The sequence below is a fragment of the Astatotilapia calliptera genome, unplaced genomic scaffold (assembly GCF_900246225.1).
Source record: "Astatotilapia calliptera unplaced genomic scaffold, fAstCal1.2 U_scaffold_7, whole genome shotgun sequence".
NCBI classification, from domain to species: Eukaryota; Metazoa; Chordata; class Actinopteri; order Cichliformes; family Cichlidae; genus Astatotilapia; species Astatotilapia calliptera.
Window position 1 is genome coordinate 49,983 of NW_020535811.1, and position 16,082 is coordinate 66,064.

Genomic DNA, 16,082 nt, shown 5'->3' on the forward strand with positions numbered 1-16,082 from the left:
GACTAATCGCCCTGTGTCATTTCTGTCTGCTGTTTATTTATTTTTCGGCTCCTTAAAACATCAAAAAGGCAAAATGTTGAGGAAAAACAAGTTTTTTAAATGAATTGACAATGAGGTGGAGCTCTTGCTGCGAGTAACACAAAAGTGCAAAAGTGAGTTAGTGTCAATGGAAAATTGTATTTCGTAGTCAGTATAATCTTTTAGTGATATAAGTTTGCTTATGGTAGGATGCTGTTTGTAGTTATTTGTATTAGGAAATGTTTAACCATGTATACTTAGAGGTGTAGTGATAAGTTGTGTAGTGATAAGTTGTGTGATCTTTAACAGGCTACAGAGGCTTGGTGTGCATTCCTGGAATGCACACCTGCATCTTGGGGGCATGGGAAAAGTTTGCATCTTGCCTTATAGTTTTATGGTAGGATTAACGTAGCTACGTCTGTTCTAGTCTAAGTGCTTTTTTGTTTAGATGAACTGCTGGACTCCCTCACCGGGGGGGGGTCTAGTCTACCCTCTTCCTAACCAAATAGTGTTTGCTTGTATGTTTTATGACCCTTTGATCAGCAGTCACACACACACACACACACACACACACACACACACACACACACACACGTTCAAGAGTATAAAATAAAGACCAGGGCAGCGCTCTCGCTGGAGTCTTTCAGTATAAAGACTGCCCTTGCTAGCAAGAAGTTCTGTGTGTTTCTCTTCTCTGAGTCTTTACTGAAGAAGTGTTTTAGAACATTTTCCCTAACATTTATTTGGTCCTTCGTAGCCGGTGCAGAATATATCAGAACTGTTATCTGTGACTCTGTTCCAGGATCCAGCACTGATTCCTGACGCCGTGGGGAGCTGGCACCGACGTCTGTGCACAGCCCTTTTAGACGAGGAGAGAGTCCCAGGGCGTGAATTTGAGCCTGGGCCGGTGACCAGGTCCACGGCGCTGGGATTCAGTCTGATGATCCGAACCGTCAGTGGGACGTCAGGGGTGAGAAACACTATTTGGTATATAAAGACGGCCGCAAAGATTTAAAGTAACGTGATAAATTAGGTTGGGTTCGCCGAAAGGAGCCGAATTTGACTAGTTTTAGAGGTAGCTGAAATTATCTCGTGACAAATTAGGTCTAAGTTCGCCGAAAGGAACTGTGTTTCGACTAGTTTTAGAGGTAGCTGAAATTACTTCGTGACAAATTAGCGCGCAAATGTCTATGTGTGTGTATGTGTCTGGAAGTAAGTTGATTTTACAGCACAATACGCTGCTGAACTACTTCTATTTTTGTTTTCTTTGCTGAGGCTCACGTACTGGTGACAACGGAGAACGGATGAGTTTCATCTCATAAAACTGATACCGCTTCACCGTTAGGGTGAAGTCGAAGGCCGTATCAGTAAACCACTCTGAAGTCAAGCGTGCCAGCGACGGCCCAGCAAAATCTTTGAAAATGGGGGTTTTTTGTGCAGAAGCATTAAGTCGCAGAGTTGCGCAGTTCGAACTTTTTTGGTTCTCCGCCACTTTGTGGGACGTTGAGAAGTTCCGCGGGGTCCAGATTATGCTGGACAGTAGGCCTATTTTGTGTTATTGTTATTTTCGTCCTTGTTGTTGTTGTGTGTGCGGAGCAGACCGCGTGGTGTGTGACGTCAGCAGCTGTTGTTGTTATCATGGGTTTCCTAAGCAGCCAGGAGTGTGTGGAGAAGGCCAGCCCACATCAGCAGCTGTGCTCTGGTGGGTGGTTTTTCCCCCACCCCCTTTGCTGACACAAAGTGTTAACAGCCTGTGTGCCAAACCACTGAGGTGGATAGTTGTTAAAAGTAATCTACATTAAGCTTGTGGTTGCTTAAATTCAGTACAATGACATGTGAGGTGACGTGATATAGGTAAATATTTAAACTAATGAAGTGCATAGAGGCACTTGACCTGTGTGAAAGACTGTCGTCTTATTATGAGCCATTGTTGAAATATGCAGCACATCTGTGAAAACAACTACTATGCTGAACCCTGTATGAAACATCTAAAAGTACATGATGGAGAAGCTGTATTGAATATGAAAGTGTAAGACTTTGCCACTGTGGGCAGAGCATGCAACTACTGTGTGATGTCGCGTTGCAGTTCTTTTTTTTCTTTTTTCTGAGCTGATGAGCAAGCTACACATCATCAGATCAAGAGCTGTCTGAGAGCTGCTCAAAGAGAGGGGAAACAGAGAGTGTGCAGCGTTTCCATGAGCAGTTTTTCTGCACCTTGACTCGTGTGTGTGTAGCATCAGCATCATGTTTTTGTTTATTTGTTTTGTTGGGTTGAAAAATAATTAAATAAACTGGTGATCATGCCTATGGATCACCATGGCACATATCTCCAGCCATGTGATTTATTTACGCAGATGAAAAAGTGAGTGTGAATGTGTCTGACGTCACAGTGTTTTTGTGCGCTGTGTAAAAGTAATTGTTTTTGATTGTGAGAGCGGTGATTCTGCAGGTCACCAGCTATTTAAAATAATAATACAAACAAAAAGAGTGAAAAAGAGACAAAATTTACATTGTAGATGAAAAATAATTATAGGAAAAAGGTTTTGTGTTGATCAGTCGAAAAACAACTACAATGTCATTTTCTGCTTTTAAGAAAGGATTGTTCACACAAACACAGACAGAGAGAGATGTGTGATGATTAAGCAGTGATGATAATAATGAAAGTCTCTCAGTCTGTCGTTTACAGGTGGGGAACGGACCTGGATCAATCCTACACGGGCAGCAGTCGTAAGAAAATTATAGGTTGAAATCATTAGAAAATTAGAAACACTCAGCCAGAATTTTTTGGCTGAATTGTTTTGCAGCTTCTCGTCCTCATCCTGAACAAGCAAGCTCTAAGCTCCAAGGAAGCTAATCTCTCCCTGAAGACACCGAGTGCAGTTTCAGAAGCACGAGCATGAACATTTAACAGTGGACAGGAGTCCAAGAGACAATCTGAGCAGAGAGGTCCAGCAGCGCTGTGGGCAAACGGCATCAGGAAGAGAAGAACCACCATCTAGATTGGATGGATGGAGATGCGTTTCCAGCCAGCTGCAACCTCACTGTGTGTGAAGGACTTTTGAGGAGACTGTCTGAGTTTGACATTTGCCATGTTTGGAGTGAGATGGCAATGAAAGAGACAGTGGGACACAGAGTGACACGGGACAAAGCTGGAAAAAAAGCTGACTGCCATTGGACTGAAAAGTGGGAGAGAAGGAGAGGAGCAGAAGAGGACTGAGGCTGCTGTTTTAGTGTGGGCAATCAAATTAGGTTAAGGAATTCGGGGAGACAAGCGACTGCCTGGAAGTGGAGGATTGACACAGTGTCCAGACCACCACAAAAGGAGGAAGAGGACAAGCACTGAGGTATGCAAGTGTGCTGTTAGAAAATGGAAAGGTGACACCACACATGCAGCTAATATCCACCAGAGATAACACAAGACCATACACAAAGTGTTACACATTAAAAGAGGGTATTTGTAGAAGGGGTTAACAACACACAGTGTGGTTGCCGATGGTAACCTGTTTCAGAAGATACATAGAAACAGAACATATATTAACCCTACTAACAATTCCAAACACAAAATAGCTCATGAAGATTAGACAACATTTTAAGTGTGTGAGTTTGTTTATTATCTTGTCCAAGTCACCTCGTGTGATGTAAAGACCAGTGCATGCTCTGCTGGATATACAGCGACACACACATGCAATGAAAATTAGTTTGTTATCTTTCATCAGTGTTACAATAGTGTCAATTTAGCAGACACTTGTTATCAAATACTGAATTTATTCTAAAAAATTGACTCTCCAAGTTGCAGGACAACAATTTAACTTTTGTGGGGAAAAGAAATCCTGGTTTGATAAACCAGTGATCAGGCAATAAATTTAGTGTTAAAATGGTAAATTGGGAGAAGCTTCCTGCTTGATTAATGCAGCACAAGTAATTTACTGTATGAGGGAAATTGTCTTTTGTGATATTATTTTGAACATGCTCTTCTGTTGTCCTGTCAACTTAGTGGGTTAATGGCTGATATGCAAATTAGTTTATTGGGTTTTAGATTAATGAAAGGTGACTGAATTCTAGCACGAGTGAATGAGATGTGTTGGAGTTTGTGTTTGAGTGGAAACTCTAAAACACTGAGTTTCCTGCTTTGATGTGCGAGTGAATCCTGTATTTAGATACACAACTCTGAATACGTCAGAACAAACTTTTTTTTTTGTGAAGTGCATGACAGCATGTCACATGTTTTATGATGAAGGGAAAAAGGAAAATTGAATAAAATAGATCTGTGGCCTAAATGAGTGAAGAGCACAGACCTGGTGATTAAACTCATAGCTAATATGACATTAGGGTTAGACTGTTGTGTGTTGTACAGCTGATGATTGATTTGGAGTGAATCTAGCTGATGATTTTTCTTTTGTTGTGAAGTCGAGCCTGCAGATTAGTATGATGGTATGATGAACCATGCTGATGGTATGATTTACCCTCCTGAGATGAGGAGTTTGTGTTATGACTTAACAAGGCCTTTTTATTTTGATACTTTTACAGTGCACTGAAAGTTTTGTTTGATAATCTCTGTTATTTTTCATTTTTATCTTTTGAACAGGCACTGATTTTGTTTGAATTAAAAATGCTACACGTCGTCGAGAAAATTGTGTCAAGTGAGTTTTCTCCACATTAAATTGGGTTCTGGAGAAAGCAACTTATTATAAGTGTCCCAGCCTAAAAAAAAAAAGGGATTCAGCGAGGTAATCCCATCTACAAGCTCTTTTTTCTTTTTGAAATGACGTCATTTTGCTGAGAGTGGAAACTAAATGCGACAATCGATTCCACTATCAGCAAAGAAAGAATGAATGTATGAATGGGAATGAAATAAAAACTGACTGACTGGTAAAAGCTGACAAGACTTGATCACGACTCAAAGTTAATCTCCACCCAGACAGGACAAAGGGTGGATGAATCTATATGTGTTTTTTGTTACAGGAGCAGTAAGATGACAGCAACATTCGAGGGTGCATGATGATTTGACCTGTGTCTGACCTCTGTCTGACCACAGTAATGTGTATTGCTAATGTTAGTTTCTTTGAGGATGTTGTGGAAGATTCAGCTGAAACGGACCAGTGACATGGGTAAAACAAATAAGAGGTTACGGTGTTTATGGAAAAGTTTATTATGGGCTCTTAGCTGGCCACTTTGAACCCATAATAAATATATGAGTGGATGACTTTGTTTAAGAGAAGTCACCGATTACATTAATGTTAACTGAGCACATGGGATGATCCATGGTTGAGGCGAATTATGGTAATAATAGTGATTTAATGATTTGAGAAAACTTGCACATGACACTTGTCTTGCCAGTGCTGAATGCTTATTACTCTTTTGATATAATTGTTTATACGTGTGAAGGTTGATTTTATTTCCAGCTCTTGTGTATGCGGGCTCCTGGTGGAGCCGGTTTTTAAGACAGGGATCCAGGTTTGTGATTTAACCGTTTATTTACGGGTATTAAACCTATGCAAGTGGTGCATCCATGTTCAGATGAGGTTTTGATGGCCTATAAGTGAAGTTCACTGAACTAAAGAATGTGGTTTGATGATTGTTGACATGCTCTCCAAATAGAAGTTTTTCTAAAATACAGGTGCAGCAGTAATCTCCTGGGAAATCTTCAGAGGCCCAGTGAGAAGCGAGAACCATTCCAGGCATAGCTGACAGCACCAGGCAGTGGTTGAGGTCAAAGGTCAAGCTGGTTAGGGCCCATCATGAGATCAGACTTTGGAGCCACAGCAAGGACCATGAAACTGCGTTGGAATGAGAGCTGTGCCAAAGGAGATTTCCAGAGGCCAACAGAGGAGATTGTGGACAACAGATGGGCACCTGAAGGATGAGGGGAGCGTGCCAAGCTCCATCGACAGCGCAGAGGGAATCTAAGGATGGCATTATGATTCTGTGAAAGCACAGGAACCAGAAGCTATGGTGGTGATGACAGCAGTTTCCTATGAACATCACCTTGACCTGCAAAATAGCAGAGAGACTCTCCTGGATTTATCAGAGCCACTGCAAAAAGGTTGAGGTCCCAGGAAACCCCGACACCCCCAAGACAGCACATTAGGGAAATCTCACACTTGGTTGTTTCAGTGGTGAGGGGGGAGTGCTGATTGAGCCCCCGTAGGGTAAGCTCGCACTCCAACCTCCAGCCTCTGATCAACTCTAGGGCAACCAAGTGTGAGGTGTGATGGATCTGTGTGCAACCATGGGGAGGTGGACCCTCCTGGTTACCTTGACTACGATGCTCACCCTTACAGGACTTCAGCTGACCTCAACAGCAGCTGAACCAGGAGGCAGGCAGAAGAGATGGACACACGACAACTCGCACCTGTGAACATGAGTGGACCCTCTAATGGCACATACTGGGTGCAAGGAATGGCCTGGCTATGTGGACAACGGGCATATTTCATATTGCCCCCAGACTGGACAGGAACATGTGCTCCTATATTCCTGTCAGACCACACCTTCAGGATGACTGCAGTGAACACCACTTCTACACTACGCCGGAAAAGAAGATTAGCGATTCCTAAATCTCAACCACATGACTTGATATGGGGAGGCGACGTGCCTAAGGAGTTTAAATTATGGACTACTGGACAGGAAGTACTCCATTCATTGTTCCCCTGGATGGGAGCTGAAAAAACATGCTGAGAATTGAAACTCTGGATTACTGGTTTGGACTTTTTCCTGAACGCTTCATGTAAGATCAACGAACAGCAGAACCAGGAAATTGATGCATTACGAATTACAGCGATGCAACATCAAGTAGCTTTGGACATGATATTAGCAGAGAGAGGGGGACTTTGTGTCCTTTTCAACAACACATGCTGCACTTACATACCAGACGATGTACATTCATCAAACATGACTGACGCCCTGAATGTTTTGAGACAGATCCAGCAGGCCCAAAATCAGGACTATGTAAGTGATACAAGTGACTGGTTTTCTTGGCTATAAACTGGCTCCTGGTTACAGGTGCTAAAAAGGCTACTCATCGGAGTTGGAATATTTTTACTTTTATTTTGTATTTTTGTAACGTGTAAGACTCATGATTAACCGCATAATATTTTTACTGTTGCTGCATATACAGCTGTGACAAATGATGATGATAACTTTGGCCTGTTGGAACATGAAGACTTTGTGTGATTAATGACAATGTGACAGAAAATGTACGACAAGATGTTACAAACTGATATCTTACTTTAAAAGTTTTTCTGACAACAGGAGGGAATGTCAATGGAAAATTGTATTTCGTAGTCAGTATAATCTTTTAGTGATATAAGTTTGCTTATGGTAGGATGCTGTTTGTAGTTATTTGTATTAGGAAATGTTTAACCATGTATACTTAGAGGTGTAGTGATAAGTTGTGTAGTGATAAGTTGTGTGATCTTTAACAGGCTACAGAGGCTTGGTGTGCATTCCTGGAATGCACACCTGCATCTTGGGGGCATGGGAAAAGTTTGCATCTTGCCTTATAGTTTTATGGTAGGATTAACGTAGCTACGTCTGTTCTAGTCTAAGTGCTTTTTTGTTTAGATGAACTGCTGGACTCCCTCACCGGGGGGGGGTCTAGTCTACCCTCTTCCTAACCAAATAGTGTTTGCTTGTATGTTTTATGACCCTTTGATCAGCAGTCACACACACACACACACACACACACACACACACACACACACACACACACACACACACACACACACACACGTTCAAGAGTATAAATAAAGACCAGGGCAGCGCTCTCGCTGGAGTCTTTCAGTATAAAGACTGCCCTTGCTAGCAAGAAGTTCTGTGTGTTTCTCTTCTCTGAGTCTTTACTGAAGAAGTGTTTTAGAACATTTTCCCTAACAGTTAGAATTAAAGATTTTGAAGGGAAGCTATCTGGAGCATGTACAAATTGATATTATCTTTAACAGGGCTGTCAAAATTGAGAGCAAACAAAACAACTGCTGTTTAATTGTTCACATGACTGCATCATATGACTAACTAGTTTCCAAAAGTCTCCGCTTTCGCTGTCCACTTCAAGTCGCTCAGTTTTCCTTGACCAAAAACGTCTTCTCGATGTGGACACATCTCCAAAACGGAGAGAAAAAGATGACTTTTATGACCTGATCCACATCAAAGAGTTTATGTTGATCAGAACAGTTTCAAGAAAACTTTCCCCCACCATTTGTCTGCTCTTTTTCCTGGATTACTTATTACTACTTACGAAATGTGCAGGCTAAGAAGAGATGGAAAAGAGGCTTTAGGGCCAGCATCCAGGTACACATTAGATGAGCCTCTAGATCGGAGATTCCCCAACTGGTCTGGAGTTTTTGCTGCCAGTTACCCTTCTGGATTTGGTTGGAAATGCGTACTCACAGCCACTGAAGCCTGGATTCTTCTTGTCTGATTTTCTGGATTCTGTCAATTACCTCTATACTGCTGTGCCCTCGTAGCTTGCATTGCAAAACCAGTGGCTGGTCCTGCTGTTAGTTCCACTTCCACAAGCTGATGTGGAACCTCTTGAACACCCACTCCATCGCCAACAAATCCTTCTCCCTGAATGAGATTTCCACAGGAACAAAGTTGGATTTTCTGTTTCTCTCTGAAACATGGCAGAGGGATGGTGAGGTTATTAACCTAAACCAACTGCGCCCTACTGGCTGCTCCTACTTGGGTGCCCCCTGTTTCAGTCACCGTGGTGGAGGACTTACTGTCGTCTTTAAGGACAGTTACACATGCAAGTATCCAAACAATCAAGGTTGGCTCTATGAACATGTTTTATTGTGTTTTCATTTATCACCCTCCTCTGCTTCTTAATTCAGATCAAACTGAGGTTATTGTACTCGGCCCTGAAAATCCTAGAAATATGGTATCTAAGCAGATTCTTACTCTGGATGGCATTACCTTGGCCTCCAGTAACACTGTGAGGAACCTTGGAGTCATGTTTGACCAGGACATGTCCTTCAATGCACATATTAAACAAATATGTAAGACTGCGTTCTTCCATTTGAGCAACATCTCTAAAATTAGAAATATCCTGTCTCAGAGTGACGCTGAAAAACTAGTTCATGCATTTATTACTTCCAGGCTGGACGACTGTAATTCATTATTATCAGGATGGCCTGATAATAATGGCCCCGCCCCTTATAGAATATGATGTAACACTATAGATCAACTTAGCTCAGGATATATAAAGCATATAAACAGTTACAGCAATATGATGCAACAAACACAGCAGCTACTGATCCAAAACACTCAAAGTTTCATAGAACTGAAACCAACATTTATTTTAGCTCCATTCTGCTGCTGATACAGACTTTAGGTTTCTGAACATTAGACTTGTTGCTGCCTTTCATAGTGTTTCACATTGAAAAGCAAATCTTCTTTCAAATTTTAGGCCAATCTCTAAACTAACCTTCTTGTCCAGAATCATGGAAAAAGTTGTGTTCCTTCAGCTGCAGGCTTATCTGGAAATGATTGACATCTCAGAAACATGTTAGTCTGGTTTCAAAGCACTACTGTTTCACTGTTTGCCATGGACACTGGATAGAGGCCTCTTTCCTTCTTGCTTCCTGTGGTGCTTGTAGCTTGAGCATGCACTGCTGCTCAGCTCTTTGTAAATCACATGACTTACAAAAAACTGAGTAGCAGAGGAAGGGCGGTCACTCCAGGGTCCACTCACACATTGTTATACCCTCCCTCTGCTGCTCAGCTTTTTGTAAATCACATGACTTACAAAAAAAAATGTGTGAGTGAACCCTGGAGTGGCCTCCCTGTTTCCAGCCCTTCCTCATTCCTCTTCAGTCTGTTTTTAGGAGCAGCCATCATATGAAAAAGATTTGTCTGTCTGCAGGCACCCAACTCTTCAAGTTCAGTGTTGAGACTCTTGTAAGTAAATCTCATTGATTTTGGCTCTTGTGATAGTTTAGATTCTGAGGCTAATAAATGCTTGTCTTCCTTTTTAGTTTTATTGTCCTTGCTGATGTTTTCCATATCGATGCCTATAAACACATCGCTGTTTGCGTCTCCATCATCCTCTGTCCACTCTCTAACCCTCTGTGTGTGTGTGTGTCTCGCTCCCTCGCTGTCTGTGTCTTAGTCGTGTAAATGGACTGATTTATGGGGGGGGGGGGATATTTGGCATGCAGACTGGGGGGAGCCAGCTTGCACTGACCCGTTCCCATGTTCCTCTCTTTGTGTTACATCCTACGTGTCCTATACTGCGCTTTATTTTTAGTCACACGTTTCATCTTCATGTTCACTTCATGCTTTATCTCGTCTCCTCTTTCTGTCTTGTTCCCATGTCTGTTCACTCCTGATACTTTTGATTCCTGGTGCTATTCCTCCTGGAATCAAGTTTCCTTTTTCTTTGTACCATCCTTAAGTGCACTTTTTTAAAGGTGCTTTGTTGAGTTGTTGAAGCTAGGTTAAGAAGGGAGGTGAGGATCAGTGAGCAACAGAATGGCTTCATGCTGAGAAAGAGCTCTACAGATGTGATGTTTGAAGTGCATGTAGCAGAGTGTCTGAGTGTGCTCCGAAGAGAAGAGGAATAAAAAGTCAACAAAAGCAAGACAGAATATATGTGTGAATGTATGTCTTACAATATAAAGCACCTTGGGGCAGTTGTTAAATATTTAAATATATATATAAATACAATTGAATTCAATTTAAATTGAGATCAATTAATCTATGAGTAGCCGATGTTTAAATCCAGTGTTGTAAAAATAACTACCCGTCCCAGAGCTTGTCAAACCAGGTCAGCCATCAAAACAATGTCAGCCTTGTTGGCTGACATTGTTCTCTAGCTCACAATGTTTCCTTGTCACAGCTGCACAAGGATCAGCTGTGACAAGAAACATTGTTCTCTAGCTCACAATGTTTCTTGTCACAGCTGATCCTTGTGCAGCTGTGACAAGAAACATTGTGAGCTAGAGAACAATGTCAGCCTTGTTGTTCTCTATCCAACAAGGCTGACATTGTTCTCTAGCTCACAATGTTTCCTTGTCACAGCTGATCCTTGTGCAGCTGTCTGCTCCTCGCTGCCCCTGAACCCACTGCACCACCCCTCCCTTGCTGCTGAGCCACAGATCACACCCTGGAACAATGCTGTACACACACAGAAGTATCTGGGTCAGGCAGTATCAGAGTTATGAGAAAGAAAACTATAACATTTTATTCTTGCCAGAAACCCAGTGTGCAGTAAGGTTTGACTGTGTTTCAGCCACAAAACTCTGGTTTCTCCTTAGAGGGCTAATCCACTGATTCCCACAGAGTGAGTTTTAAGCTCGCCAGCTGATCCCAGAGTTTGCTGCTGAACCATAAGCTGAGTAAACATATCTGTTCCCAAGTTCCAGATAAGATTTTATTTTCCACACAGCTCCGGTGTTGGCTACTCAACAACTGCTGAACAGACAAACAGGTTTTCTGTTAACTCAGTTTGTTTTCTGAGGAGCAGCTTGTGACATATACAGAACCACTTCATAAATAAATATTACTTTAAGAATGATAACTATAATCTGTTTGTTTTCTTCCAGAGCCTGGACCATGGGGAGCTCCTTTACAATACATAATAAGACTCCCTATGCCTTTCACTACTCTAGTGTGGGTAGAGGGGTAAGTTAGAAAACAGTATATAAAACGATTTTACCATTGTGATGTTATGCGTCTCTATATGCCCACCCTTCTCTGTTTACAGGGTGTTCGTACAGTGCACGGCCATAGCACAGGAAAGTACTTACATCCAATACCTCCATTCAATTCTGAGGGCCTCCGTTTTAGATATGGAGATCACTCAGAGTGGGACCTCAGGTGTGCAGGTCACAGTGCTCCGTACACCTTAAGAGAAAGCGATGACGGTGGAAAAATTGAACTGGTCAATGGAAGACTGAATGTCATTGCTGACTGCTGTGCAAACTTTGGTATGTATGAGTAATAAGTGCCTGGTTGTGTGTTTGCACATGTTGGAGAGACTCATTTGAAATTTAAGAGGAAAGGCTGAAGATTTGTTAATACGACTATTTAGGTTTTATCACCTAAACCTAACCAATCATTTTGCCTAAACGAATGTCTGAACAGTTTTTACATGAATATAATAATGATATAACGTTAAGCACCAAAACTTGACACAAGAATCAGATAATTCCCTAAAAAATGAACAAATGAAATTACAAGTTTACAGCGCTGGACCTTTGCGTGATATAATAGTCTGCCTCACATTTCCCCATGGGGATCAATAAAGTATACATTATTATTATTATTATTATCAAAGATAACCTTGAAGCTGGCCTTACTGGCTTGTATAGTGAGACAATAACAAAGATTGTTATGGCTGTCTTCTCCCAACACAAACGTGGCAGTTTGCTCCGAATCCTCCTTGTTCAAGCCACGTCCGCTTACTTCCTCGACCTCCTATCTGCTCTTTTTCCTGGACTCAGAGAGACAAAAACACCCTGCACAGCCTTGATTATCTAATGTTTTTATTCATTGTTCTTCTGCTTATTTTAGGTCTGGTTCGGGATATCTTGTTCGGACTCTCTGACACAGAGACCTATTATAAACGCTGTCAGTGTGTGTAAGCGTGTTGCAAAATACCCCTCTGCGCTCAACGTCCACTCTTCAATATTTCAGATCCAGACAATAATGCTGAATGAAGCTCTTTACTCTCAAAACATGGAGTGCCAACTTATTTATGAGCACAACTGCATTGTGTATAAATAACATAATTAAAACAGCTTTATTTAATAGAAAAAAGAAAAATGTTCAACCCTAACAGTCCCTCCTTATACATATATTTTACATGTGAACAAAAGAGCATTTGTTATATAAATAAAACTGAATTGAATTCAACTGAATAGAACACAGCAGAGTGCAGCTCGTGGTAGAGACCAGTTTACAAGTTCAAATAAATCTTTATTGTTTTACTAATTTAAAGCAAACTTCGTTAACTATAAGAGTCATTCATTTCCCTGCAGGAAGAATTGATGACCAGAAACAAGAGTATGAGAGATGCCAACAACAGAAGAAACGCAGGAAAATAGAAGATGAGACGAGGCGGCAGGCAGCGCTGGACCGGAAGAGGACAATCCAAGAGCAGATTGAAAAGGAGAATAAAAAACTGAGGGAACTGCTTTCTGAAGCACACGACAGGCTTCAGCTGGAGCTAAACCTCAAAGCCCAGGAGCATTACCACCAGCAGCACTCTCAAGTCCTGCATGAGCTTGTGGCGGAGGAGCACGGAATAGCAAGGGATGAGGTAGGGTTGTAAGCTAACATCTTAATCTTTTTGGAAATGTAAATGTTACCCATGTAAATGCATTTGAAACAAGGGTGAGTTAGGTGGGGCGTGCAGGTATTTGAAGTTTTTGATTTTAAACCAATGATCGTCAGGACCAGGTCAGGTGATTGCGAAAATGGCCCATGGTTAAAATGGCTTTATTGTAACCACTGAGTATAGGTATAGCTTGCCATGGAAATATTAAGCTCTCTGCAAATGTATGTGGGGGGAGGGGGTTCTTCCACATGCTGCGAATGCGTCCCTAATTCGCCCCAATGAGAAAACTTTCTACTTGGCACACCGTGCTAGCATGCGTGTTTATATACAAAAGATAGAGAAGTAGAAGCTGATAGCAGGAGTTTCTTTTGGATTTCACAAGAAGGATGTCGAACAAAATTATTCCAAAAACATGCCAAGAAAATTATTGCCGCAAAATGTAGCAGCACCACGGATTTCTTCCACAAAGCTGTAAGGTCATCCCCTGCAAATCCAAGACTGTTTTAAACTCAGCGTCAACGTCTCCCCACACACCAAAGAAAAGGTTAAATAAACCAGCTGTGAAATGAGCTACAACAACTATTGGCCAAAACACAGAAAAATGGCACGCATAAATCTGATTCCATGTTAATGTTCATCGAACCCCAAATATATTAAGGACTTATATTATTAGTATACTATCATAATATCAGTAGTATACTGATATTATTATAAGTATATTTGTTGTCCTCTTTTGTGACTGGTTCAGTGAACTTTGGTAGGTGCATGAAGAAACTTAATAATAATAATACTAACAACAATAATAATAACAATAACATTGTGATTCTGTCTAGAAAGGTGCTATAGAAACACAAAGTGCTGCACATTAGATAAGAAGTCATAAAAAAGTTTAACAGACAATATAAAACAGGCAAAAAATAACCAAAAGCAGTTTTAAAAAGGCAAGTTTTGAGTTGTTTTTAAAAAACAACTTCTGAGTCCACAGTTCTTAAGGTTTAGGGAGACAGTTCCACAGTCTCGGGGCCACAGTGGCAAAAGCTGTATGACCATTAGTTCTCATCTCAGTCTGTTTTATAGCAAGTAAGCCCTGATCAGATGATCTCAGGGACCTGCTAAGGACATAGGGCTGTAGAAGATCAGAGATTTATGCTTGTGCCCGTCCGTGGAATGAGATGCCATGGTTTTTTTTTATAAATAGGCATGATGTATCCCCCAGTCTAACAGAAAAGCTTTGGTTGGACAGGTAGGATTTAAACCATTCAAATCCTATGATCTACAGCAGGGGTCACCAACTCCAGGCCTGGAGGGCCGGTGTCCTGCAGGTTTTAGATGTGTCCTTGATCCAACACAGATGAATTAAATGTATGAATTACCTCCTCAACATGTCCAGAAGTTCTCCAGAGGCCTAGTAATGAACTAATCATTGGATTCAGGTGTGTTGACCCTGGGTGAGATCTAAAACATGCAGGACACCGGCCCCAAGGACTGGAGTTGGTGACCCCTGATCTACGATATCAAAGGCAGCACTGAGGTCTAATAGTATTAACATGGCAAATTCTCCCCAGTCAGTAAAAGTTAAAAGGTCATTAAAAACTTTTAAAAGAGCAGTTTTAGTGCTGTGGTGCACTTTGAAACCAGACGGGAATACTTCATCAATTTATTTATCTAGAAAGCTGACAGAAGACAACTTTCTCCAGGACTTTAGAAAGAAATTGGTCTGTAGTTGGATAAAACTGCTGGATCCAGGTTTGGCTTTTTAAGAATAGGTTCCACCACAGCATGTTTGAAGTCAGCAAGGACACACCCAGACTGAAGACTGCTATTGACAATAGAAAGCAAACTCGTACCCAGTTTCAAACACATCTTTCTGTAAATTGGATGGAACAATATCCAAAGTACATCTTGTGAGTTTCAAGTTGTTGACCACTTCACTCAGTAATGAAAAGGACACAGTCTCAAAATGGTCAAATGCAACTGAAGCTGGTGTGTGAACAGATGGGTCGGTAGCAGGAGGGACAATATGAGACCTGATATCCACAGTCCTATTAATGAAGAATTTCATTAAGTTTTCACATGTTGCTTTCGATGCCACATGGGGAGCAGCAGTAGGCGGATTAAGAACAGAGTTAATAATGCTGAATAAAATATGAGGTTTGTGACATTTATTAGACACAATCTTAGAGAAATACTTTGTTTTTGCTGCTCTTACGGCCGTTTGATAATTTAACGAGTAAATACATGAAACCTTTTTCCATTTTTGCTCAGCTGTTCTACACACCTGTCTGAGTTCTTGGTAGCATTATTCAACCAAGGCTGGGTTTTAGGTTTTAGACACCTGGTATTGACGGGAGCAATGGAATCGAGTATTTCCAAGCAGGTTGAATTAAACAGAAAAGGTAGGCAATCAGTGGTCAATTGAGTGGAATCATTAGAAATTAAGGCATGATTAGACTTTTTATAAGAACAAACAAAACGATCAGCTGTATCTGAGGTAATCATGCGAGATCGGTATTTGGGTACATCAGGTCTAACAGACTGACATGAAAAAGGGAAATATTACAGGCATGTGGTCAGAGAAATTAATGTTGCAGATCTCAGTGTCACAGAGAGTCAGGCCACTAGACAGTACGAGGTCCAAGGTATGCCCATGTTCGGGTGTTGGGCCTTTAACTGACTGAACAAAATTAAAAGAGTCTATAAGATTTAAGAAGTCATTAGGCAGCGGTGTACTTAAACAGCAACTGGGAATGTTAAAATCCCCTACAATTAAAACACTGCCATACCTTGG

General features: G+C 41.3%; 1 protein-coding gene across 2 annotated transcripts in view; it reads left to right on the plus strand.

Moving 5' to 3' along the window:
- Positions 1 to 9,783: 9,783 nt before the first annotated feature.
- The window catches only part of LOC113018367 (uncharacterized), a 39,916-nt gene continuing 33,617 nt past the window's right edge, over positions 9,784 to 16,082 (plus strand). For both annotated transcript variants that reach the window (XM_026161431.1, XM_026161433.1), the window contains exons 1-4: positions 9,784 to 9,912; positions 11,559 to 11,637; positions 11,720 to 11,942; positions 12,996 to 13,276. In XM_026161431.1, the coding sequence (XP_026017216.1) occupies positions 11,569 to 11,637; positions 11,720 to 11,942; positions 12,996 to 13,276 (573 nt within the window). In that variant the 5' untranslated portion in view covers positions 9,784 to 9,912; positions 11,559 to 11,568. The remainder of the gene's footprint in view (positions 9,913 to 11,558; positions 11,638 to 11,719; positions 11,943 to 12,995; positions 13,277 to 16,082) is intronic.